Source organism: Solea solea, chromosome 17, assembly GCF_958295425.1.
Source record: "Solea solea chromosome 17, fSolSol10.1, whole genome shotgun sequence".
In the NCBI taxonomy this organism is placed as follows: Eukaryota; Metazoa; Chordata; class Actinopteri; order Pleuronectiformes; family Soleidae; genus Solea; species Solea solea.
The window spans coordinates 10,243,226-10,270,320 of record NC_081150.1 but is presented as its reverse complement, the minus strand read 5'-3'; the positions used below and the strand labels follow the sequence as shown (position 1 = coordinate 10,270,320).

General features: G+C 39.9%; 3 protein-coding genes and 1 long non-coding RNA gene across 4 annotated transcripts; all 4 read right to left on the bottom strand.

Annotated features, from left to right (window-relative positions):
- Positions 1-78: 78 nt before the first annotated feature.
- blk (BLK proto-oncogene, Src family tyrosine kinase) lies at positions 79-6,461 on the bottom strand. Its single transcript, XM_058614256.1, has 14 exons — positions 6,378-6,461; positions 5,480-5,557; positions 5,293-5,371; positions 5,145-5,175; positions 4,724-4,817; positions 4,542-4,640; positions 4,135-4,238; positions 3,878-4,027; positions 3,092-3,244; positions 2,820-2,999; positions 2,160-2,236; positions 1,441-1,591; positions 877-1,008; positions 79-783 (listed from the first exon to the last, which is right to left on the bottom strand). Exons 3-14 carry the CDS (start codon positions 5,368-5,370, stop codon positions 581-583), a joined length of 1,452 nt encoding a protein of 483 aa, XP_058470239.1. The 5' UTR covers position 5,371; positions 5,480-5,557; positions 6,378-6,461; the 3' UTR covers positions 79-580.
- Positions 6,462-11,597: 5,136 nt separating this feature from the next.
- Positions 11,598-16,853, bottom strand: LOC131444108 (dentin sialophosphoprotein-like). Its single transcript, XM_058614255.1, has one exon. It carries the CDS (start codon positions 16,776-16,778, stop codon positions 12,606-12,608), a length of 4,173 nt encoding a protein of 1,390 aa, XP_058470238.1. The 5' UTR covers positions 16,779-16,853; the 3' UTR covers positions 11,598-12,605.
- On the bottom strand, positions 16,811-23,840 carry rp1l1b (rp1 like 1b). Its single transcript, XM_058614155.1, has 4 exons — positions 23,802-23,840; positions 22,283-22,448; positions 16,913-22,108; positions 16,811-16,848 (listed from the first exon to the last, which is right to left on the bottom strand). Exons 1-4 carry the CDS (start codon positions 23,838-23,840, stop codon positions 16,811-16,813), a joined length of 5,439 nt encoding a protein of 1,812 aa, XP_058470138.1.
- Positions 23,841-24,301: 461 nt separating this feature from the next.
- Positions 24,302-26,735, bottom strand: LOC131444110 (uncharacterized). The gene is made up of 3 exons (XR_009233689.1): positions 26,637-26,735; positions 25,554-25,631; positions 24,302-24,904 (listed from the first exon to the last, which is right to left on the bottom strand). It is a non-coding gene; the product is annotated as an uncharacterized LOC131444110 (long non-coding RNA).
- Positions 26,736-27,095: the final 360 nt, after the last annotated feature.

Sequence of the window (27,095 nt, the reverse complement as noted above, 5' to 3'; positions counted from 1 at the left end):
TCATTTTAATGTGAAAGTATAATATCACACCATCATTTAGATCAATGGAATTATAGACAAGAATGAAGCCGCTCAAAATGATTTAAATATTTTATTTTGGAAAAAAAAAGTGATGCCAATATATTTTTTATTTATTTATTTTAAATTCCCTGTCTTTATATAACTGAAGGAATGAATGAAGGAATAAGAAAAAAAAGTGCAAAGTCGTTGTAATCTCAGGCTACTCATTTCTGTACCATGCAAACATTTAAATAACATTTACATTTGTTTTCATCGTGTATTTGTATTTCCAGACTTATGTCTCCTTGACACTTAGCAAGAATATGAGCCATCAATAACAGGAGGACAGTCAGGGTTAAAAAAAAAAACCCCAATGCTAAAGTTGTGATGGTTTTTTTCTGACTGGGACATGAGTCTACCTGCTCTTAGACACAGAGGAAGCCATAAATAAGTAGCTTTTATATTCACACACGCAAAGTACATGTAAAAAACATTATGTTCATTTGAAATTATTAGAAAAAAATAATAATTGTATACGTCACTAAGATGCTCGCTTGATCTTCAGTACATTTCTCTTACATCACGGCTGCACCTCGTATTGTCCCTCTGTGGCGACGAAGAAGTCGTTGAGAATGTTCTGCAGAAACTCAAAAGTGGGTCTGTTTTCGGGTTTCTGCTTCCAGCACATATTCATAATGTCGTAGAGTTCTTGGGGACATCTATCTGGACACGGCATCCGGTATGACTTGTCTAGACTCCTGATCACCTCCGGGTTTGTCATCCCTGATTCAAAATATAAAAATTCAGTTATAAGTAAAGGTGCTTTGCACTGTACTTAACATTTGGATGAGAGTGTCCAGGATATTCGTCCTGTACCTGGGTAGGGTATTCGTCCATATGTGACTATTTCCATCAGGAGGATCCCGAAGGACCAGACATCTGACTTGATGCTGAACGTCCCAAAATTGATGGCCTCTGGAGCCGTCCACTTGACAGGAAATTTAGCACCTATAGTTGTCAGATGACGAGAGTGAGAAAAGCAGAAGAAAGTGGTGTCAAATTGGTTGGAGACTGAGAATATGTGAGTGAGCGCGAGTCTTCCTGTGTTCAGAAATTATAATGATTTTTCCAGTACAGATCTCTCTTATGCCGTCATTGTATTTTGTCAATGCTGCATGGCTAATATCATTTTTTTACAGTCATAAGAAAAATGATTTTACTTGAGTTGACAGAATATTTCATGTCGGATTATTCGTCAACAGAAATCAAGTAAATTTTTAAATTACGTATACCATCATAAATGCTATGTCTAGTCTACAAATCATACATGGTGCATTTGTTTATGGAGAATGAAAAAACAGTTACGTCAGGAAAGAATGTAAAGACCTTTCTAGTTTAAGTCTAGTTGGAATCTAAAATCCCGTTTATGCTCCTCTGTACCTTCTTGAGCTGTGTACTCTGAATCGATGATACGTGCCAGGCCAAAATCTGCTATCTTGCAGTGCAGGGTATCACTGACCAATATGTTGGCCGCACGCAGGTCTCGGTGGATGTAATTCTTCCTCTCGATGTACGCCATGCCTTCGGCTATCTGGCATATCAGGAATCAAATCAGGAAAGGAAACAGCTTTTCATTGGGAATTATTAGAATGAAAATGAAACATTTTAAAGACATTCATTCAATTTGTTACAAGAAATTTGAGAATTACGTTTAGTGCGTCGTGGTTTTTGTTCAGTGGATGAGTAGAATGTGCATGAACATGAACACTTGTGTTTACGTGTATCATGTAATGGCAGTAAAGTGGGTTGAACAGGATATGACAACTATCAGGAAGAAACGGGGTGAGGGGGGTGGGTGGGGGGGGCGTCTCTGTGGTGGAAAAATTGCATGATTTCCTGTCCGGATGTTAATAATTGATTCAGCGCAGGGCTTTGAGCCAGAAAAGCAAGAGTCTCACAAGGGAAACCACACAACTACTGCTGACAGTTTCCACGTGTATTCCAATCCTGGCTGGTGTCAAAGTGAACAGGCAAACATTCACCGTGGTACACGTGTGTGTGGTGTGTGTGGTGTGTGTATTTAAATAGAGTGACAGCAATATAGTGCAGCTGTACAAAAAAACCGTCAGCGTCGTCGATAATAATAAAAAGTCTTTTACCTGCGCTGACATGTCTATCAGCTTATTGAGCTGTAGCTTTTTCCCCTCGTCTGTTTTAAGAAAGTCTAGAAGACATCCTGCAGATGAGAAAAAGCAGAAGTGGCTTCATGTAAAAAAAAGAAATGAAACGCAAAAGCACTGAAAAATTCCCGTTAAATGAGTCAAATTATGCGGAAGGACGACTTCATGTTATAAGAGAAACCAGATAAACGTGGTAGTGTTGCATGTTAAGTAAGGCTCCATCAGATATAAAACATGAAACATGAAATAACAACAGTAACACAACAGTATACATTTAATATACTGTAGTTTGCAGTGTGCCTTTAAAGACTCGCAAATAACCATAAAAGTAATTTAATGTGAATATTATAACCTTATAATCATCAAAATATCAAATATGTATTTAAATATAATTTAAATAAAAATTTCCATGATCATGTATACTGAAATTGTTTTGAGATTAGTGATTAGGTAAATGTATAAACATTCTTATACATGAAAACATGAAATGTTAAAATCTTTTAATGAATAAATTGTCTCTAAATGTCCTTAAAATCTGTATATTTATTTATAATATTTCAGCTGATATTACCTCTTCTCAGAAAGTTCATGACGGTCGCTATATTGATTTATTGATTTATTTATTGACTTTTTTCTCACCATTGATCATGAACTCTGTGACAATGAGAATGGGCTCTTTGGTGACCACAGCGTGAAGGCGCACCAGTCGATCGTGCTGCAGCTGCTTCATGAGGTTGGCCTCCTGCAGGAAGGCCTCGGGCGCCATCGTTCCCTCTTTCAAGGTCTTAATCGCAACCTTCTGCGTGTTCTTGTAGTAACCTGCAGTAAGAATTGAACACAGGGAACTGATTGGTGAGTGACACACTGCGCTGTCTTCGACAAGGTAGATTGCATGAGTCGTGTTCTCTCACCCATCCACACTTCTCCAAACTGCCCTGCTCCAAGTTTCTTCAGCATTTTCAGCGTCTCTCTGGGAATCTCCCATTCATCTTGGGCCCATGGCAGCTGTGGGGCCTGAGGCCGACAGGGAGCATACAGTCTGCGACACAAACCGTCGGCCGTACCTGCACGCAAATAAGACAGAATTATTTGCTTAAAGCTGTACTGTGTAACTTTTCAATATAAAGTCAAGCGAGATGACAGTGCACCTAGGTTAAGGAATTATCCCCTGTTCTCTGAAACATGAGTGAGGTGAAATAGATGTTGAGAAAGAGACATTTAGGTTAAGGAATGAATTCATTAATACTGAAATAAGTTAGAATATGGACCTACAGTCGTCCTTTAAGAAAACTATACAGGCTCACCTAGGGTTAGTCCGGGGTGGCAGCAACATTAGCGGCGCTCTAATTTAAGAGTTGCTCACGCTACATGTTCAGTCACTTCTCATTTCTTTAAATAACCTTGAACATGTTTTTGTGCTAAGTTGGTGAATGTTGGCAGCCAATCGAGAGATTTGGTCTTCTTATCTTGTGGAAAAATGATCACTTGTCTCACACAGGAAATGTCACATGTCAGCGTTTAACTCGTCGGTGCACATTAAAATTCTCGGTGTACAGACTGCACATCAACACAACACTTACTTTTAATGCTTTTTAATGCTTTTTAAAAAAATATGTGCATAGTCATAATTAAATCCTTTATAATTAAATTATAGGTTCCAAAAAAAACAATGTGACATTTTTCTGTTCATGACTTACGGTTGTAATGTGTAACCAGTTCCTGTAGGGACGGGAATGAGGTGGAAGGAGAGATGTAGTAGCCACCTTTGTCCAAACAGCGGATCTTATAGTGTTTTACCACATCTCCATGTTCTGGTACACGATCTCTGACCGACAGTGAGAAGGATTCTACAGGAAAATTCACATAGTTATTAATACACGTGTGAATATTCACATCGAAGCATTGCCTCTGATATTTGGAGTTGTGATTATTGAAAGAGACTGCTGGGAGTCACCTTTACAGGTCTCACTCTGTCGAACTAGAAAGGAGCCTGGTTTGTTTCCAGGAGCCAGAAGCAGTCGTTCTGTTTCTTTCCGACTCAAATCTTTGAAGAACCACCTGCGGAAGACAGAGCCACAGAAGGTACTTCATCAGAATCACGAGTAGAATCTGTTCTAATGCCGTGTATTAATATTCAAAGAATTTGTTTTGATGTTTTGATGGAGCGCAAACACAGTAACAAGAAAATATGCATTAATCTGCTTGAGAATTAAAGCAGATTAAATGTAAAGAAAAGCAACTACAGAGTTACAGTAAATAACTTGAAACATTACAACCTATTTAAGAGTCCATAGATTGTGTTGCAGTGTTGAATTACACCTTTTTATACTGATGACTGTTGTGTCTGCGATTGTTACTTACTTTTCAACCTCCAGCGTGTCTGCTCTGGCTACATAATTACATGGAATGTATCCCTCTTGTCCAGTTGCCAGTGATTTAGCCAGCCACCATTCTCCATTCCTTCAAAAATATAGAAATATTTTATGTTAACGGAACTATGTACTCTGTGTCATTATGACTAGGTATATAGCAGGGAGCCTTACTCTTGCAAAACGGTGAGTTTGTCTCCCTTTTTGAAAGGTAGATCTTTTTCATTCTTCGCTTTGAAGTTGTGTTGAGCCACAAAGAAAATGTCATCTGAAGTCAGCGACAGCAAACAGTAACACCATGTGAGTTCATATAGCACTTTTGTAATGTAATAAATGTAAAACTACTGCACGCTAAGCTTAAATTACAATCAAAGAATCAAAAAATAAAAGCGCTGCAATGCCATGTTCCTCTAAACAAACTAATGCTCATAATGTGTCACTTCTCTTCTCTTTTCTTAACAACAATCTCATCTTTTCGCAAGAAGCGATCAGAGGAAATGCAGCCCGAGATATCGCTCAGTTAATGAAGCCTCCTCTTGCTGATGCATGTGAAGCAGCAGTCAGATGTAGAAACAAAGTTGTGCTCAGTTATTACCATTATCCAAACAGGCCTTTCCTCTTCCCGCCTAGAGAAACAAACAGGTATTTGTGATCTATAATACATGATTAATATTTTTATGAAAACGTCAAATCAGTTATATTACTTTCAGAGCAGTGCGAGTAAAGCGTTGTCCTTCACTTACTATGTGATTCAGAGAACTGGAGGCCTGGGAGTTGTTTCCCTTCTTTACAATTTTGGGGCCACTGCAAGTGCAGCCCATCCTGAATTTACAAAGAAGTAATGATATCAAATGACAGCACATGGTGCGTAGTATTAGTATCAAACACAAAGAGCCTCATATCAGCGCATGTTCCATTTTCTGCTCCTACCTGATGAGCTTTATCGTAGCTCTTTTCAGTCTCTGCTCGTTCCACTGCAGATCGTGGTGTGAGAGTTCATGCCTGCTGCTGAAAAAGAATTAAATTCACTCAATTTATTTTTGTCTTGTTTTTGTCCCTTTTATTGTCTTACTTACAGGTGCACATGGAACAAATGGCCTGTCATATGGGGAAGTTAGATTTGCATACACAGTTTAACACAGAGCCACAAAGTGTTGTTAGAGTCGAAGCAGAGGAAGAATTAAGATGCTAAAAATAACAAAGACGTTTACAGTGAACCTCTTGGTGTTTGCGTCACTGTGACAGTGTCATGTTTTATTTCCACTTCTGTCATTAAACCATATCAGGCATTTAAAATCTTTGTATTCAGTGATCGTCACTTGGAGACTTGCTTTCAACATTATCATCAATATTTGAATATTTAACAAGTGGAAACATTCAAATTGAAATCATAAAAGTTTAAGTTTATCCTTCAATGTGCCATGAGGTTCACAATACATAGTGGGTCATTTAGACTGGATGTGTCAACGTGGTCAAATCAGTCATTAAAAAATATCATTTATTGTTTGAATATTCCATAAAAAATTACTCATTAAATCCAAGTTTACATTAAAATTATTATTATTTTGTGATTTACTAAAATAAACATACTTAAAAATGTCACATTTCATATTCCTCATTCCTCATAATAAATAATTATTAGGGTTTATTTTTGTGAATCTTTATGGCATTCAATTGAAACTTATTCTCTCTAATAATTTTCTGCCAAGTCGTTCAAATAAACTTTTAAATTTAAAAAAATAATAATCAGTATTTGTTATGATGGCTTATTTTACCTCTATAATATTACAGTATATGTATTTGTATTGAGAAATTATACAGTAAATACCTTGACCGTGTCCCCCAGGCTTGTATTGACAAAAGTAGCCCAGATGTCTTCAAGTTCCTAAATGAAAAGTAAGAGCTGTCAGTTAGTCTGTCAACCTCACTCACTGTAAGCTGTCTCTCTCTCTGTCTCTCTCTCTCTCTCTCTCTCTCTCTCTCTCTGTCGCTCTCTCTCTCTCTCTCTCTGTGTGTGTGTGTGAGAGAGAAAGAGAAACCAGTGAATTCCATGACCCTAGTGAACTTAATTTATAACTGCCACCATGGCTTCAGTCAGTTAATGGATGACACTGATGATACAAACTAAAAAATAAATAAATAAATAAATAAATAAATAAATAAATAAATAAATAAATAAATAAATAAATAAATAAATAAATAAATAAATAAATAAATAAATAAATAAATAATGATATCATAATAGCAAACGTCAAATGTATTGATCAAACTAGAGTTGGGACTTCAGGGACAGTTGGAATTCAAAACGTGTTGGTGGATAGGTCTGTAATCAGTGGTTAAGTCTAGATGTGGTTGTGTGTGTGTGTGTGTGTGAGAGAGACGGGTAGATGGGTAGAGAGAGAGGGGGGGGGGGGGGGGGGCATGGTTTCCATGACACCGTACCTTTCAGTTCCTCATTGCCACTTTCAGGTCAACTTTGTACTTTAACAGTTATACAGTACATTTTTGCAAAACAACAGTGTAGAACAGCAGTACACATAGTCACCACTAGATGGACTGGTGAACTACTTCAAAAAAGGGACTCTAATGAGAAATAGCATTACAGTGTGTCCTCACAGGAGAAATGGAGATATGTGTCGTATACCAGCACAAGGTCAAACGTTGTTTGTGTCACTGCAGGGTTAATTCTACATGTTCTACAATAATCTGGAATTATCCTATATAACATCATCCTTCTGTCCTTGCAACCCTTACTTTTCTCTCTCTCACACACGTTTGTGCATTATTAGAGAGGACTTTCATAGCCATAATGCATTCCCTGGCCCATTACCCTAACCCTAAATCCAGGTCTTAACCCTCAAAAAGCCAAAATGTCCTCACTTTCCCAAAATGTCCTCACTCCGTTTGATTTATACAATGTTTGGTCCTCAGAAGACCACACATACACACACAAATCTATATATAGTGATACTTCTTTTATTATCTAAAGCTGCTAATGTATATTAATGTAGGCTAGACATAAGATGGAGGCATTAAAATGTGTCTTTAAACACTAGAAAATTCACATTTGTGGTCAACCAAATATCACTTTGTGTGAATAACTGTGAAAAAGATGCATTTATTTTATCGCTCAAAATACCTATCCCATACTTAAATAGTTCTGTTAAAAATGAATATTAAAAGCCATTATGATTCACTTATTGTGCATTTAACAGGTTTTGTCTTCTACTAGTATGCCGCCTGGTTTCTGTTATTCTCTATAGTTGACACTAGATGGCATAAAAAGTCACATTTTATTCCCTGACCCTCCTACAGTAGGTTTGTGTCAAGACAGTCAGCCAGCTCTTCCACACATAATGTGATTTTTTTTATATATATATAGATAACCATTAAAATGTAGATTTTTAAATAAGATAAGACATATAAATTGTCAGTGGTGTTGTACTCTATGGAATCAGGCTGAGGATCTTAATATTGTAACGTATTGTATTACTGTATCTGGTGCAGAGCAGCATATTTTTCTCACCATACACCACAGTTAACCTCCTTCCTATTGTTACCTCAAAATTCAACCGAGGAGGGAATTCACCTGTTTCCCACAGACAATAATCTCAAAGCGATATGTCCTGGTGTTGTATTTATGACCCTTTTGTTTCTGGTTTACATGTTGCATTAATATTAAATGTCATTAAGAACAAATCAAAGAACTCGGTGAGGAAGCTATCACTCAGAGTGTGTTGTAACCTACTGTACAAGTTCCAGGGAACAATAAATCTTGCAGCTCCGGAAGTGTTTGTTTCCTATGGGGGGGCTTTATAAAACATGCAATGTGGGGATATTACTCTCAGGGCAAGACTTCACAGGTTTTTGTTTGGACCACCTGTGCCGTGTTGTGCTGTAGTTCTCTGAAGGTACAACCCCACTTTACTTACACACACACACACACACACACACAGACACGCTGCAGGTGCATGGTGAGTGTTATTGAGTGCGTCCTGGTTACTAACTGCTGTTTCTCTTTATACTCCCCTCTTCTGGTTTTCCGTCAGCCCTTGTTTTCTTCCCAGAGCTTGGCGGATGCTTGTGCGCGGCTCTGTTGGGGTCCCCAGACATTGCATCCTGCCTGCAGAAGAGTCATAAGTGGCCCCACAGGATAACCTGAACAACAGTGGGAAAGAAAGGGAGCGTGGGTCTCCTTTTGTAACACAGTTCTGGCCACCTCTGTGCCAAGAGCGTACATGGTGCCAATAGTCAATTTTTAAGCTCCCATTATTATTGTGAGTGTGCACTGAAAATGTGAATACATGAGCGCGTGTGAAGTTTTGAAGCTGTAAAGGACTTTTTGAAGGTTGAGACTCAGTTAAAGGGTCGGGTTTAGGTGTTTAAGGGGTCACAGGTCAGGGAATGTATTATGTCTATGAGTCTCCTCACAAAATTTTGGAATCAAATACTGTATTCAAACTGCACTGTCAGTGTAATATGTCAGAGCTAATGAAAGCACATGCGTTCACACGCACGCACGCACACACACACACACGCGCGCATGCTCGCTCACACTTTCCTCAATTTTGATCGCCCTCCTCATCACAAGAGGCCCCTCTTTGACTTCCTGCCTGTGTGGGAACCATTTCTATCCTCTGTCACACATGGAGTGAAAGAAGGTCTTTCGCTCCTGCATTTGCCTAAAAAAAGACAAAGTGATTGTCAATAAACAAGGAACAATTGAAGCCCCTCGATGTATTAAACAGGCACTTCTGCTGTTCCTGCGGGATGGTGCGGGAGTTTCAGGAGCGCTTCACTTTTCCCAGTCTCTAGTTTCCTCCATGTCTGCTAGCGCAGCAGACATCAAGCACAATAAAGGGACCACACTGTACAGCTTAAAGTGTTTCATTTTATGTAATATTGCACATTTATTTACTTTTTTAATTATTATGATGTCTTTCCTACATCAATGTGACACATGTACAAGTACAAATCTCTGCATTTTCCACAGTTAAACGTTACCTGCCACACTCTTTTTTTTTTTTCCAGATCCCACACCTGGATTTTGCAGTAATATAGTTGTGAGCAAACTTGTGCAGCTGTTCCAGTGGCAAGTTGCTCTGAGATAAACATGGCTGCGGGAAAGTCCCTTATTATTGTGCTCAGGATGACGTTCTTCACTCCTCCAGTGTTTACCATGGAAAAAAAGTCTGTGCCAGCAAGCAGGTGCTTCCTCCAAAAAAGTTCTGCTTTTCCACAAGATCTGCCGATTACTTTCATCTCGTCAAATCAAACACGAGTACAACATTATTATGAAAGACGTTCTGATAAATACTCACATCAATGCAGTACATTTTTCTCTCTCTTGTTATGGGTTTTATCACATTTATGATGTCAGTCTTATGATTATGAGTATTATCACATTTCCTCCTTGAGGAGTAATGTGCCACATATTACTCACACAAATTAGCCAGCTTCCTGAACCTGCTGACACAACTCTCAAACTCAATCCTGTTTATTTGAAATGAGACATTATTACTACTTTAGTGGTTCGATTTAAGACGCTCGTCTTATATGAGAAAGAGACAGAGGCACAGAAGCACAGTATGATCATAAATGATCCACCTGTGCTTCCATGTTCTGTGACATATTTAGGCCATAAAATGACGAAAGAAAATCAAATCTACAATTAGAACCTGAATCTCCAAATTAGACAATATCAAAGGGGTTATATTCCTCCCACAGTACAAAAACATGCACATTTGGGGATCAAGGACATTGGACGATGGACTTGCGTTATGTCAGCTGGGATTAGCACCTGCGACCCCCACGACCCTTGTGTAGAGGACGAAGTAGAAGATGTGTAAGTGAATGAGGAAAGGGGTTATATGTTAATTTTGGAAAGCAGTTCCCACCTTCCCTTCCCTTCTCTCTCGAGGTTGCCAGGCATTTTGAGGAACCAATCCCACACAAACTGGTAGACGGATCTATAGGTCTTAAATTCACATTTAAATTGTGACTAAACTGGCTGTACCATTGTTATCAGTGAAGCCACTATTTCAGTTAATCTCTGATAACAAATCATTTAATGACTTAATACATTAAACATTTTACATACAGCTCCTTTATTACATTTTGACAACTGAAGGCCACAATAAATCAATGTAACGTACACAGTAGTTCTCCCTCAGCTGTTGATAAGGTAAGCTCCTTCCCTTAGCTAATGGCAAAACAGCAAACACTCCCTTACTTTCCATATACTCCAATCTTGAGTCCATGTGTTGTTTCATGCTCTAGGGTGGAACAGTAGACTGTTGCATGCAGGCAGTAACATGCTCTTGTCTCTCTGCAGCAGCAGCAGCAGCAGCAGCGTGAGGTGAGAGGCCTGTACCTCACTGTGGTGTAATGCAGTCAATCAGAGTGACACCAATTATGTATGTCACATGACCACAGGAGACTGCACATGGAAACCATGCGAGGGGCACATCCATCAGCTCCATCTAATGGGGGCTCACTGTAGTGGGAGACTGAATGAAGTCTCAACAGACAGCCTCACACGCCCATTCAGACCTTTCCGCACAAGTTCATTATACTTGTGTATGGGAAGTCTATTAATTTTTTCCTCAGTTTTCTCAGACGACAATACAGTAAATAGTGTCCCAGCTCAAGTGACCTGTTTCCATTCTTGTCCCAGTGCTTCACATGAGGACATCATAGCTCTCCATAAAAGAAACCCATCATAACACACAAATTTAGTCCAATGAATTCAATAACACAGGGCTCCATAAAGTACCTTTGGACCCTGTAGATCGGAGGACACATCACCCTGTCACTTCTGCATGTGATATTGATAAATTACATGTTTAATTTTTTTGTGAAGATATTTTCAATTGTGGTGAAGTTTAAGAGAGCATTTTCATTTGGTTATGATTCGGTCACCACACCAACATAATATACAGTACCACAGTTGTATCAGATCTATGGTAAACAGACTTCAATATAATAATAAAAATAGCACAAAGGAGTTTAAAATATATTTAATTTCAGAGGTAATAAGTACAGCACATTCAGCTAAACTAATACACTCTCTGTGTCAAAGAGAGTATAGCATTTTCTAACTGATGAACACTGTTGGATTGAAATACAGTCTGTTATGATTCGTAAAATGAATATTACTGCATTTGCACAGTGGTAAGTTATACATTCAAAATAAATATTATCAGTGTTTTCTGGCTTTCCGAAAACGAAAAATATTAACTAGAAAACATGTGGTTTAGTATTAATTTACATTAAACATGCTGCTTAATCTGACATAAAAAGTTAAGATGGAAAAAACAAATTACATACAGTACATATGAAGTAATAATTTGAAGAAAAAGTGCAGTTTATGTGCAACACCCATATCTCTTTTGCATACAACAACACTCCTTGTATTTACATTCAAGTTTTTAAGATTCCCTATTTTTTGTGCCACATAGTTGTGCGTATGTTATCTGTATATCTGAATACAAGTGTCTGTATTTGTAGCTCATAGCTCGTTTTTTTCAACCTCAGACTTTCTCTGCTGCCTCTTCCTGTCACTTCTCATGAGCATGTCAACATGAGGTGAAATCTTCTAACTCTCTTCAAGGCCTTTAGCTTCTTCTTTATTTGTTTCAGACTCAGAATCTTCAACATCAGCATGAGCACCATCCTCAGATTCCTCCTTCGTCCTGCTCAGAGTTTTAAGTGGGAATAATGTTGTGGTTTCCTCAGCAGATCTTTTATCTTCCTTTTGATTTTCTGAGCTGTTTGCTGCACAATCATTCCCTTTATCAAGTTCTTCGCCCGATTCCTCTGAATCTTCCTCGGCTTCATCCTCTCCATCAGCTGAATCTCCCTGGACTCCATTCCAGTCTTCATTGGGTTTCTCCGTTTCCTCTTCTTCCTCTTCTTCTTCTTCTTCTTCAGAGTCTTGATCATTGTCTTCATCAATGCCATGTCCTCCATTTGTAATGACATCTGCTTCTGGCTTCAGCTCCACCACATCATCAGGGCCATCAGTTTCCTTATTTGTCTCAGTCAAATGATTTTCTCAATGCTCTTCACTCATATCACTTTCGTCACTTGTGTGTTCAGCTTTGTCAGGATTATTTTCAGGCTCACTGTCAGCGTTCTCTTTACCCTCTTCTTCAGCAAGTTGTTTGTCATCTTGTGCCGATTCATCCTCTGTGTTATCCGAGGGTTCCTCCCTTGTTCCTTGTTCGTCTTTAACAGAATCCACATTGGCACTGGTTTCTTCAGCTACTTTATCCTCTGCAGCAGACTCACCTTCTTCTGAAGTTTCATCTCCAGTCTCACTATCAGTTGAAGCTTTTGAGGAATCCTCTCCTCCGTCAGAATCATTTGTATCTGTCATTGCATTCTTTACTGGTTCATTATCATCTGTGTCAGATTCATGGTTCTCCTCCTCTGATTCATCTTCTGTCACAGCTATTGGGCTTTCCTCTCTTGTGGATTCAGGAACAGCTTCTACGTTATCATGCTTTTCTACTAGTTCTTCTCCATCTTCAGATGTTTCTTGTTTGGGGGACAGCCTGTCAGCTTTAGATGTATTATCAGTTTCCTCTGACAATTCATCATTTGTTGAGACAACGCCTTCTGCAGAATCCTCATCACTGCTAGCAGCAGTTTCTTCCTGTTTGTCAGATTCATATTCAGTTGCGTCAGCCACATCTGCTGCATTTTCCTCTTCAGCTGTGTTGGATTCAGCAGCTTGTTCCTTCTTTGGAGAACTATCATCTCCAGCAGTTTCTTCATCATCTGACTGATGCTCATCTTCACTGGCATTTGGAACCTCCCCTTCCACTGCTGCATCTTTGTCAGATTCCTGCTCAGTTGTCTCTGCAACATCTCTCTCTTCTTCCGCACCATCATCTTTTTCTACAGAACTTTCATCTTCGTCTGCAGTTTCATCTTCATCACTTGCGTCAGCAGCCTCCACTCCATCATCACCCATCTCTGCTTCCGTGGCCTCATCCTCATCGGATTCACCTTCAGATGTCACAGCCACATCAGACTCTTTTGCAGGATTTTCCTCTTCAACATTGCTGACTTCTACACGCTCTTCCACTGATTCGTCTTCACTGGTTACATCCATGTCTTTTACTGCAGCAGTCTCATCTTGAGTTGTTGCTGTTTCTTCAGCCTTCTTTGTTATTTTATCACTCATAGCATCGTTTTCGTCTGCGCTTTCTTCATCATTTGTAGTGGCATCTTCAGCACTGTTATCATCATTGGTGTCAGCAGTTTCTTCTCCATCGTCAGCCATTCCTGCTTTTTCTTTGTCAGATTTATTTTCAGTTGTGGCAGCCACACAACTCTCTTCTGCTGGAATTTCATCTTCAGTAGTTGAATCTTCTTCACCTGTAATTTTTTTTTCTACTGCATTCTCACCTTCAGTCGGTTCTTCTGATAAATCACCAACAGCAGCTGGGTCATTGTTCTCATCTGCAGACTCATCTGCACAGGAGGAAGCAATCTCTTCTTCATCACTGACTGTTCCTCCTCCCACATTCTCATCTTTACCAGACTCATAATTCTCCTCAGCTTTTTCATCTTCAGCTGTTGTGTTCTTTTTATTTACAGATGCTTCTGTAGTCTCCTCCTCAAGTTCATCTCCCCCTGTGCCAGCACACTCCTCTTCTGTTGTTGCTTCTGTTGTTGGTTCTTTTGGCTGCCCATCACCTGTAGTTTCACTCTCTTTTACATTTTCATCTTCAGCTGTGGTGTCTTCATCAGTCCCTTCTTCAAGTTCATCTTCACTTGTAGCAGCAATGTCCTTTTCTACAACAAATTCATCATCTGTGGTTGCTTCATCACCTGTGGCTTCACTCTCCTCTGCAGTTTCATCTAAATTCTCTGCAGAATCATCATCGTCACTTGTTGCAGCAACCAAGTCTTTCATGTTTTCACTTTCAGCTGTGAAAGCTTCTGCAGCCTCTTCTTCACCTTCATCCACACTTGTTACAGCAATCTCTTTTTCCACCTCATCCTTGTCTGTTGTTGGTTCTTGAGTTGTTTCCTTTGGTTCATCACCTATGGCTTCACTCTCTTCTGCAGTTTCATCATCAGTTTTTTCCGGATCTTCATTTTCACCTGCTACCACAGCATCCTCGTTTTCTGATGCTGTATCAGAGCCAATTTCATTTCTGTCTGCCACACTTTTTGTTGCATTTTCATCCTCAGCTGTGGTGGCTTCAGCAGTCTCTTCTTCAAGTTCGTCTTCACTTGTAGCAGCAATCTCCTTTTCTACAACAAGCTCATCATCTGTTGCTTCTATAGATAATTTTCTTGACAGTTTGTCACCTGTGGCTTCATTCTCTGCATCATCATCATCGTCATCACTTTCTGTAGTAATTTCATCTGAAGCCTCATCATTATCTGATTCAAATTCCTCTGAATCTACCACATTCTTTCCTTCAGTTGCAGTAGCTTCAACTGTCACTTCATCCTCACTTGTTTCAGCAATCTCACTTTTTTCAGATGTTTTCTCTGATGATTCATTAGCTGTAACTGTGTCATTGTTCTCATTTGCCAAATCCCCTTCACTTGTGGCGTCAAGATCATCATCAGCTGCCCCCTCCTCCGCAGTCTCCTCTTTGTCAGATTGATGGATATTTGTGGATGTCACATCATCAGCTTCATTTTCACCTTCAGATGTGGTGGCTTCAGGAGCCTCTTCTTGGAGTTCAGCTTCACTGGTGGCAGCAATCTCTTCTTCACCAACATCAACTGTCCCTGCTTCTGCTTCTTCCATAGTGTTTCTTTCTCCACTTTCATCTTTAGCTGTTGTAGCTTCAGAGATTTCCTCTTGAAGTTCATCTTCATCTATGACAGCAATCTCATCAGTGCTTGGTTCGTTTGCTGGTTCATCAGCCGAGGTCAGATTGTTGTTTTTCGCTGCAGAATCATCTGATACAGAAGCAGGAATTTCTTCTTCATCTTCCACTGTCTCTGACTCTACAGCTTCTGCTTTGTCGCATTCATCTTCATTCTCCTTCCGTGTTTCAGTTTCATTTTCAGAATCATATTTACTAATGGCATCAACCTCTTCTTCAGCCACCTCTTTGTCAGACTGGTGTTCAGTTGAGACAGCAGTCTCTCCTGCTGTATTATCATCCTTATTTGTGGTAGCGTCAGTTGCCTCTTCCTCTATTACACCTACAAGTGTGTTTGCTTTCTCTTTTTCTGATTCACTTTCATCCTCACCTTCTTCAGCCAAGTCTTCTGCAAAAGCAATGTCACCTTTACTGTCATGGTACACTTTATCCCCTTCCACTTCTCTTACAGCTCCTGAAATCACTTTTTCTACAAGTGTGTCTGCTGCATGTGTCTTAGTATCATTTTCAAAGTGAGATGTGCATGTGATTGCCTGTGTATTGCAATCATTCTTCATCACCAGAATTCTCTTTAGGTCAAAGGCCATGACAACTGGTGCAATATTCACAACTTCTGCAGGAACCAGTGGCTTAGATGTCATTTTTTTCTCAGTACATGTTTCACACGGACAGTATTCATCATTTTCACTCCGCTGGTCACTATAAGATGTGCCTGTTGCCGAATCACCACTTCCTACTTCTTGTGGATCATCTGATTCTTTGAGCATGATCTTCAGCTTTCGTCTTCTCTCTTCTGCTTGTGTTGTTGAAAAACGTGACATTGCTCCTGCAGGAGGTCTTGGTAGGCCTGCTTGACCGTGAATTTTTCTCAGTTCTTTGTTGATACTGGTTTGGATTCTTTTGTGGACATCTGTTTTAAGTTCGCTTATCATTGTGTCCAGCTGTTTATTGTCATCCAAGTTCCATCGGACTTTGAACTCTCTCATTGCATTGCTATAATGTGTCATGAACTGCTTTTCTATTTTGTTTAGTAAGGTTAAGACCCAGACAGGATTGGGATCTTGAGATATACTTTTGGCTACCTGTGCTTCTTTAGTGAGGGTAGAACTGTCGGAGCTATTGTCCTCCTGAAATTCTCTTTCACCCTCCTGTGGAGCATTTTGGGCACTGCTGTCATTGCCTGAACTCTTGCTTAACGATGGTGATGTTTCGGGTAATTCTCTTGGACTATCGTTATTTCTAATTGTGTCATCTGTGCCTGGATCATCTCCCTTTTGTATTTCTTGGTGTAGTCCTTCAATATCTTTCTCAGGTGTACATGGAATGTCTGCATCCAGTTCACCTTCACAGACGTTGTAGTATTCCATTGCTTCGGTGTGTGGTTGTGGCAGATGCCCATTCACACCATCACCGCTCTTGCCAGAGCCCGTGGAGCCACTGGTGACATCCACACCAGAGGACGAGGTATGATTGAAGTCGTTATCCACATAATGGTCGTCACACTTCTTCGTCGTCACATGTTCATTCTCAGGAGGATCACAAAGCCAAAGAGATTTCAGAATATCCATTAGCTCCTGGTACCTTCTGTTCTTTTCGTCTGCATTTTTAGCATCATGATTTATTAACTGCAACTTAACAAGACAATCTAAAAGCCCTCTCGCTGAAGTGCTTAGTTTACGTCCATACACTGGAGAGATTTCAGGTAAACTGTTACATCTGTCAACCTTTGTATTTAAAAGCACTTTCATCACATGAACAGAAGAGTGAAATACTTTTGAGGTGTCATCACTTGGAGCACTATCTGCATTCAGTGCCTCTGCGTTTGTTTGGCAGTTATTATTAGGAACACTGTTCATCACAACGCCGTCATTTACATATTTTGGATTGTCATCTGGAGAGAGAGGATTGCTTTCATTATCCACTGTTCTGTCTATGTCCCCTGTTCCCCTGAGGTCATTTTTCTGACCTTCATAGTTTTCACTGAGTTCCTCTGGGTCATATACATCTCCATGTGTAGTTATTGTTTTTAGCCATTCATTTACCACCTCAGTAGGGGATGCATTTGGTAGGCTGGATGGGACAAGTTCAAAGTCGTCAGCTTCCATGTTCTTCTGTTTGCATTTGCTGCTTTTGTCACTTTGGTTATCAGCAACACTTTGATCAATGTTTGTAGCTTCCAGTCGACCTTCTGTTAACACGTTAGACACGCTGGTGTTTGATTCTCTGGTAACTGCAGTCTCGTGTGCGTCTTTGACATTGTCTGAACTGGACAGAGTTTGTGACAAATCACTTTCAGTTGACTCTGTATGACTAATCACATGTTTATTTCCTTTTGATTGACGTGCACTGGCAATAACCTCTGTTTTTTTGCCTTGTCTGCTTGACTTACTTGTCTTAGAGTGACAACTTTTATCATTGTTATCTTTGTGCTTGTCTTCTTCAAGCAAACTGGATGTGGGTTCATTGCTGGCCGTTGGCATTTTCCCCTCCTCTTTCTTTTGTACATCTTTATCTGATAGAATATCCCTTGGTTTGGATTTGTGTGATTTCATGGACAGATTTGACTTAACAAATAACGAACTCTGTGACTGCGTTTCACTTTTATTGTGGCCAGCTTCACATGCTGCTGACTTTTTGGAACGCTCTGAAACAGTTGACTTCCCCGACTTGACACTTGTTGCTCGCTTTGATTTCTCTTCTTCGTTTCTTTCATCTGTTATGTCACAACTCTCTATAACAGAAATATTAGGAGGTAGTAATTTGTTTGACTTCAGTGACATTGCACTTTGTGCTCTCTGTTCAGTGTCCTCGCAAACAACTGCATTTTCAGAATTACTGGCAGCATGTTCCTCATTGTTAACCTTGTCAGGACTGTGAGATGCTTTAGATCTTGTAGATATGGATGTCACATTTGACTTCACTGATTTGGCAGACACTGAGCTCTTGGCTGCCATGTCAGTGTGTTCTTCAGTGTCAGTAATATGAGCATCATCTTCAGCAGGATTTTCAGAAGCTTTGGGTTTCTTTGACGCTCCTGTGATGCATGACTGTCCTGACTTTGCTGATTTGATGGAAGCAATAGATGTTTTTGAGTGACTAGACTTTGACTTTTTTGACATGTCCGACTGTGTTGACTTGACTGACCTGCCTGACTTAGCTGACAGGGTGCTTACCGGTCTTTGCACGCTTTCCTCCTCATCTGCAGCATTGTCTGTTGCCAGAACTTCATATGCTGTTGTGCTTTTTGACGATACAGAAATATTTGATTTGGCTGACAGTGTGCTTGTTGGCCTCTCTCCACTTTCTTCTTCATCATTATTGTCAGCAGAAATAATGATTTGTGCACACATCCCTGAGGTATCTGACTTGGCTGACATTGCACTTGGGACACGCTTTACCATATCTTCACCATTTGCAATATTTTCTCTGAAAGTCACAGACTTGACTGTAAAATTTGATCTGGTTGATTTTGCTGACATGCAACTTGGCGCTCTCTCTGCATTCTCCACTTCAATATTTCCCTCATGTGGAAATATCCTCTCTGATCTCTCAGATTTTGTTGAAGTATTTGACTGTAAGGATCTGTCTGAGACAGCACTAGATGGTCTTTCTTCATAGACTGCACTATTTTCTTGAGGGGGCACAGATTTCTTCGATTTCTTGGATGATTTAGAAACATTTGACTTGCCAGACTTTGCTGATTTGATAGATATGTGACTTGGAGCTCTCTCGACATGCTCGTCATGAACTGATGTATTTCCTTCCGCAGGAACATCTTGCTCTTGTGATGCTGTGCATTCCCGAGTTTCCTCTCCACCATATCTTGCACCAGGAGTGTCACTAGTTTTGGCGGAATGAGTAGATTTCTTAGACTTTGAGGAAATGTGCGACTTTGCTGATTTCGCTGAGAAAGCACTTGGTGCTCTTTCTGCGAAATTAAGAGACTTTTCAGAAACATGTGAGTGGACTGATATGGCTGACAAGCTGCTCTCTGTTCTCGCTACAGCTTCTTCTACTTCATTGTCATTTCCTTCATCATCGTCTCCTTCAGGTGAACCTTGAGCAGAACACTCACCTGACTTCACTGAGCTTGCTATTGATTTCTTTGAAATCGCTGAAGCATTCGATTTTAGAGATTTAGCCGATAAAGTTGACATATTGCTTGGGGCCCGTTGTCCATGTTCCTTGTCTGCAGTATTCTCTTCAGCTGAAACACCATTGGCCTCTGACATGTTTGATTTGGCAGAAATATGTGACCGGGTTGATTTGGAAGACTTGACCGACACCACTGACTTTGCTGATTTCACTGAAAGGACACTCGGTCCCCTCTCTTCCCCATTTTTAGCACTATCTGAACCACCACAGGATTTTGAGTGAGTTGATCTTGCCGAAATGTTTGACTTGGCTGATTTACCAGAGGTGCGGCTCGGTGATCTCTCTGCATCATTACCTTCATCACAGATATCACCATTGCATTTTATATTTGAATTTGTAGATACTGCGGTGGTGTTTGACTTGGCAGATTTTGCAGACATTGTGCTTGCTTCTCTAGAGGCCTTTGACTTGCTGGATATTGCAGATGATTTTGAAATGCCTGACATCTCTGACTTGACACTAGTTGCTCTCTCTTCAGCGTCATCATTTGTGTCAAGACTTTTGTTGGCTGAAGTACATGAGTTTGGTGATTCGTCTGCTTTACTGATGCAGCTTGCTGCTCTCGCTTCAGTTTCCTTGGTATCATCTTTGTCATCATGGCTGTCATCACTGTCTTTATTGGTAACGTTAGAATGCTTTGATTTGCCAGACTTTGTTGAAATATTTGACTTCACTGACTTTGATGATTTGACTGACATTGTGCTTTGTGGTCTCCCTGCAGACACATTAGACTTAGCTGACATAGCACTTATTGCTCTCACTGGTGGACCTTCTACATCTTCTGTGTTTAGGTTACTCGACTTTTTAGATGTTGCAGATACATTTGACTTGACAGACCTTGCAGGCCTTGGACTAAGGGATCTTTCACTTTGTCTTTCTTCATTTTCAGCTTGTATTTCATCATGAATTGCACTTTTAAGACTTTCAGAGGTTCTAGATCGTCTGGATCTTGTAGACTTTGTGGATTTTACTGACATGGTACTTGGAGATCTGTACACATTGTCCATGACATCCTCGTCATTTTCAGCTTTATTTGAAGACGTTGCTGATAAAGCAATACGTGTTTCTCCATCTGCAATTTGAACTTCCTCAATATTTTGTGGATCCTCCATTTCAGAGTATTTAGACTTTGATGATTTTTGTGACATGACACTTGGCACTCTGTCTTGATCTTCTCCAACCTCTTCAGCCTCCTCCTGTTCATTAACATTTTCATCAATGTCTTGAGTCTCTCCCGATTTGTCTTCTGAATCTTCTTGAGGTGTGACCTCTGAAGTTCCTGATGTTTTAGATTTTGCAGAAACATTTGAGGCATTTGATTGAACTGACATGGCACTTTTAGATCTCTTCTCTTCGATATCTCCACTCCCTGTATTCAATATTGCTTCAGACTCATTTGATGTGCCAGAGGCATTGGATTCAGCAGGCATGGCACTTGATTGATCTGTTTGTATCTCACTTTCTTCCCCATCTTGGGCCTTGGTTTGTCCCTTATTATTATTCTCAGAAACATTTGATTCTCCACAATGGCAAGTGTGAGAAGCTTTGGATTTTCTTGACTTGGTAGAGTGCACTGAAGAGTTGGATGTTCTGTCTGTGAGGCTTGGAGATTTTTGTTGCATTGCTGACTCTGTGGACTCCTCCCTCTCAGGTCGACCATTCTGAGAAGATCCTCTTGACGCATCCTCATCCTTTTGATCCCCCTCATGGTCTGATAATATTTGTGAAGAAGCACTACGAGCAGATCCTGCTTGTTCCTCTGGCTCCGATGTTTGGATGTGATCGTCTGTGGAGCCATCAACACAAGCCTTACAGTTGTCCGTTATGGTGGATTGCAAGTTGCACTTTGGTGAGCAAGTGTCTCTCCTGATGGTACAGTACTCTTCTGTCTCAGTCTGCTTGATGCAAGTCTCCTCCTCCACCTGCTCTACATGCTCTTCACTTGAGCGAGACACAATATGTCTTTCAGTCACAATCTTTCTAGAGACCACGGCATGTGAGGAAGCACTTGAGCTGGAAGTTTGAATGTGGCGACTTGCTCCATGTGTCCCTGGGATATTTTTGCAGACGTCATAATCCTGCTGGTGACTGCAGCAGTGAGGACAGTGAAGTTCCTCTACATGTCTTTCATTGCATCCATTGATGTAACTCTCGTCTTGCTCACCAGTAGAGATGTTCTCACATTTTGAATAGCTTCTTTCACTAACCTGTTCAAACCTGTTCAAAAGGTAGGTATTATTGTGTCTTTGCTCACAGGTCCTGCCTGTCATCTTTTTTACCTTTGTTGACCACTGTAATGTTTCATCATTTTGTAGACGGAAATGCACTTTCATTTCCATCGACAAACTCCCGTCTTTATTGACATGGACCTTTTTCTCTACATCGTCATGTCTCAGTCCGTCACCAGTGGGAGAGCAGGAGTCCACATTATCTGGAGAGTCAGTTCCATCCGGTAATGACTTGTCAGATGACACCGAGTGCCTGTTTGAGCTGTTGTCACATTCAAATTTTGGATTGATGACACTTTTCTGTGTTCGAAGTCCTGGACAAAGGATCATGGTCCATAAAAGAGAGAGAGAAACAATATATGGTATTTTAATGACAGTTATAAAGCAATAATCATGTATAGGCAGCATGTATAAAATGTCCCCATTATAATTAATTTATAATAAAAATGACAATAAAACTGTCCCCAAAATGCTGTCTTTTCTCCTACCCTCTTGTCCGTCAGTGCAGCCACTGGAGGGTGACCTCAAATTAAACTTTGAAAGTTTGTCACCAGATGTTCTCCAAAAATTCTCCACAATCGAAGGATGAGAAGGCTCGCGTCCCACACAGACAAGGATGCCGGGACACTGCAGGAGACTCTGCACATTGTCAATCTAAAACACACAACAGATAGGAATCAAGAGTGATAAATAAATGAGACACACCTTCTCTTCTATAGAGTGGAATTTTTATTAAACAACTATTTCCTACAGTATATAAGGCACTGTTTAATGACTGCATTTGCATATTTATGAAACGTTCTTTATTGCTTTTTGATTTCTCAAATATTGAGAAAATTGTCAGTTTGTTTTTTTAATCAAAAATATAAAACTATCAATTCTAGTAAATATGTGCAGGGAAAGACTCAATAAACAGGGGCAAATGTTAATTGGGTCAAGGTATTGCCTCGTCATTTGTGCAGCTGGGTGCTCTAAATCCCCTGTAAAGAAAAGCTCTGAGTCATGCAGTGAGTCCAGAAAAGATATATCCTAATCCAGAATGATCTCTGGGAAACTTCTCCAGATGACGATGCATGGTCACTTGTTTGAGCACTGGATTTTGCTCTGAAATATTGAGCGTGTAAACGTTGCTGCCTAAATGCTACTATGAAGGTAACGCAGTGGTTCAGTAATTTATAATGCAACTGTCTTTATGCATGTTCATCTTATGAGGTAAAACAGAGGGACATTAATATACAAAAATCAGAATTTTGTGGATATTTTTTTTACATTTTCAAACTTCATAGGACCACGTTATCTTCTAAAGCTTTCAGGATTAAAAGTGTTTCATCAATTGTAGGCTACATAATCTGTAGAATCAGGATTGCATGGGTGCACTTCTTTCTTTAGCATATTTCATTTGTATGGTGTGGTAGTTGTAGTCTGCAGAGCAACAACATTGTATAAAAGGCTGCTCATTATAATTCTGTGTGTAAACATTGTCATGATATTGAACACTGGTGCCTCTGTTTTCTTTTGTCACTGACAGTCATGAAACTTAGAGGGAAAAAATGTGGACTAAAAAAAAATCAAGAGTTGGGTTGATTTAGTTGCTGACGAGCAGTCAGTTTTGATGACAGTGCAGTTCTGACTTTTAAACCCGCTGCCGGAAAAGGCAGATGAATGGCTTCATCCATGGTCACGCAGAGCCTGGGTGAAGATAATTAATTACCACAGTGGAAGACACATTTCTGAGACACCACAAGTATCAAACTAGGAGAGTGGAGTTTCAACGTTGACCTGTTTCTCCTCTTTCTAAAATAGCTCTGATTTGACCAAGATTAATGGTTTTATGGAGAGATGCCTACAATCTGAATGTGTGTAAGGGAATATCCCTGTTTTATTCCCTTATAAAATTCAGTAGTAAACGAAAGAAACAGAAATTAAAGTGAAAATGATATGAATTTCAGCACTGTCAGATGATGGACATTTCTTTCACACAGGATTTTATTGGAGTGCGTGAAGTACCTGGTAGATTTCACTGTCCCAAATTGTGCTCTTTTGCATGATGACAATTAATGTTAATAAGGTTTAAAACTAAATGACCATTTCTCTTGTGTGTTTGCAGGAGGGCAGAGCTGAGCCTAGTTTTCATATTGGATTTATTTGCAAAACTCAATCCTGTCACTAGAGGCCTCTGTTTCCTTCTAGTATTTAGTCTGAGGCAACTACTTCTAACAATTTAAACCATAATTTTGGGGTGTCTTATATTAAGCAAAATTATAACTATAATAATAAAACTGTGACCCATAGTCACGTACTTCTTTTCATCTGAATTTTAGCCTTCTTTTTCCAGTCATTAAAATACAAGGGAAGGAAAAAAAGCTTCCTCTTGCTCCTTCCTGAGCATATCAATCATATAATGTCATACAACAAGTACTCAGCTAAACTCTGCAGTAAGGACATGAAAGCATGTCTTCACATAATCCTGCGATTCCAATTGTTAATGACCTCACCTTGCGTCCCTCTGCAGTGTAGAGCTTCCTGACGTGGTACTGCATGAGCTCAGACACTTCCTCTAAGAAAAGCCCCAAACTGCGTATACTCCTGCGGTGCAGAACGATGGTTTTGCTGATGGAAGGGTCGCTGTTCTTCACTAGCACCACCCTCTTACTGTGCCTGTAATGATGAGGATGATGATGATGAACTTGTCGTTCTGGGCCTGAATGTGCCTCCTCAGGCCTGACAGGCCTTCCATGAACACAGTGGTGCAGATGGTGAGTTTGACATGGTGCAAGATTGTAATGCAAAGGTGAAACCCCCGTCTTTAAGGTCTCCAGGGCCTGAAGGTGTCTGTACTCGGAGCAAAGACAACATACTTTCTCGGGTTCATGATGGGCCACCATGCCATGCTGAGGAATCGTGGGGAGGCGAGTCGGGTGATGCAGAGATGACCCGCGCGAGTCTTCATGTCCTACAGCGTTGAAGCACTGAAAGCTGTGCTTGTGGGAGGACATTCTGAGCGGTCGTCTCTTCGCCCTGAGTGAAAGATCTCACATAAACAGACTGGGGCAGCAGCTGGGTTGTTGGGATGTCATGTTTCTCCTGAGATGGCTCCCATTCATCCCAGGCTGCAAGTTGATTTAAAAAGCATAGAAAATGTTAAAAACACACAAAAATGTTGTATATTTTAGTAGAAAACTTTTTTTTTGCGCCTAACCTGTACATGCTGTCAACTTCCAGTAATCGCTACTTTAGCTTTAGCCCAACATGGGTACTTAACTTCTCTAAAGCACTTAAGACTAAACTAGCCCCATTACATGTTTGATCTGGGCTGACATAACCCTCGTCTGAAAGAGAAAATCCATACAAAGAAAAGAATGTGGGTGTAATCACTGTGACGCTGTGTTGTGTCTAAGTTAAGTCGTGTTTATTGAGAAACATCCTTAGACATTATATACTTATTTATATCATGTGCATGAACCACATTGAACCACATTAAATCATGAATGTTTTATTTTTAAAGACAAACAATATCCAGTATAACAATAATTGAATCTCTATTTCAGCAGCGTCTGTTTAAATTGCATATTTAAGAATACTTTTTTAAAGAAGAGAGTCACGCCGCATGGGTTTTATACACATGTATGCACAGACTGCTATAAAGATCAAAGAGTAAATGGAGACAGGGATAATGAGGATAGAGCCATAAATAAATCCTCCAAGTGACTTAAAATAACAAGCTTAAACCTCTGCGCCAGCAGTGAAAGTGGACATTACCTCAGCGATTGTCACTGTCACAGAAGAAGACGCCTTCTTAGCCAGTTTTTCCCGTAATCAATAATGCAGGGATTTTACCTATAAAAAGCAAAAAAAAAAGAAGATCTGCTATTAACACAGTGTGTGTTCTAACAGAGACAATTAAAGGAGGCAACGGTAGTCTGTTGCTGTTTGATGGAAGCGGATAAAATCCCTCATGAAATAAAGCTTGACTGACACGTATAAGAACAGGCTTAGCCGTGGTCCGTGTTCATGTTTGGTTGTTCGTGTTTCAGTATTTTCTCTGGCAGAACATTTCAATGGTGTAAATAAGTAAGTGATTGCTGCAAAAATGATGTCATGCTACCTATTTTTAGGAAGCTGTTAGAAAAGTTTATTGGCAGAATCATATACATATATATGTATATATGTATATATGTATGTATATATATATGTCATAATAATAAAATAAAATATTGTTTTTATCATTATTATAGGTGCTGCAAGAGGCTTTGGGAAAGTTATATACTTATATGCAGTACATAGTATATACATAGTGTATGTATACACATATGTATACTGTATTATTGCTTACTTGGACTGTTTTTAACATCACACTATTGATAAACTATTATAAAAACTGCATGAAAAATCATAAAAGTGCATACATACTGATTAGAGTAGACACCAAAGGTATACGTTACGTTCGATTTATTGTTGCTACAGGAGGTTTTTGGGAAGTAATGTTCTTATTATGGTTTAATGCTGTGCACTTGACCCCAGACAATCATTCTGCGAAACAATTGAGTCCGTTTCAGCTCAGTGGATTACAAATGCAAAATCTGATATTCTTTATTCACCAGAACCAGGAAACATATGTGGCCTTGGATCCTTAGAATAATGCTATTCATCCCTAAGGTGTCATGTTACCAGCTGTGGCTCCTAAAATGATTCAAACAAGACAAATAATAAATCACATCCTGCACACACAGGCCACTCTGAGTTCACCCAGTTAAACCAGGACATTTCTCTTCTATTTCACATTTTAACACTTGAAGGCAAATATGTAAAACAACACAGACAAAAATAAGTATGTGTACTCACGTGAGCCACGACCATAATCCAGATGCTGTGAGAGCCAAAGAGAAAATGATTCGTTCCAAAGCCACAGAACAAATGATGCACACTCCCACAGAAACTCTGCTGCTACTGCAAGCAGAGGCACGAGAAAGCAGTTCAAAAGCCTCCCTCCAGATATGGGCCTACCTGCTAATCAGAGACATGCAAGCTAAGGATAGACTGAAAAGCCTCGCTAATCACTCTGAGGTTGGACTGAAATCTGCCGAGGCTTTGGACACATGACTTGGACTTCACCGTTGCATAAAGGGAGTTAAACACATGCTTTTAGAAAGCAGTTAAAGGCTTGGTAACAATCTATGACTGGGCATAATATTCCCTTTTGTCCCTTTCAATCATCATGTTATATAGCTGTAGCTGTAGTTTGCCCCGAGATCTGTCTTACATACTACATCTTAGTTAGGCTGAGTATGCCTGAGCAAGACA

Bases quoted from the DNA above. Each gene is read 5' to 3' on its own strand.
- blk (XM_058614256.1), bottom strand. From the start codon at position 5,370: ATGGGCTGCACTTGCAGTGGCCCCAAAATTGTAAAGAAGGGAAACAAC. The intron at 4,239-4,541 runs GTAAGTAACAAT...TGTCTTCCGCAG, and splicing joins GACACGCTGGAGGTTGAAAA to GTGGTTCTTCAAAGATTTGA. The intron at 1,009-1,440 runs GTACAGAGGAGC...TGACAACTATAG, and splicing joins AGAGTACACAGCTCAAGAAG to GTGCTAAATTTCCTGTCAAG.
- LOC131444108 (XM_058614255.1), bottom strand. From the start codon at position 16,778: ATGGAATACTACAACGTCTGTGAAGGTGAACTGGATGCAGACATTCCA.
- rp1l1b (XM_058614155.1), bottom strand. From the start codon at position 23,840: ATGCAAAAGAGCACAATTTGGGACAGTGAAATCTACCAG. The intron at 22,449-23,801 runs GTACTTCACGCA...TGTGTGTTTTAG, and splicing joins GGGACAGTGAAATCTACCAG to ATTGACAATGTGCAGAGTCT. The intron at 22,109-22,282 runs GTAGGAGAAAAG...TCCTTTGTCCAG, and splicing joins CTGCACTGACGGACAAGAGG to GACTTCGAACACAGAAAAGT.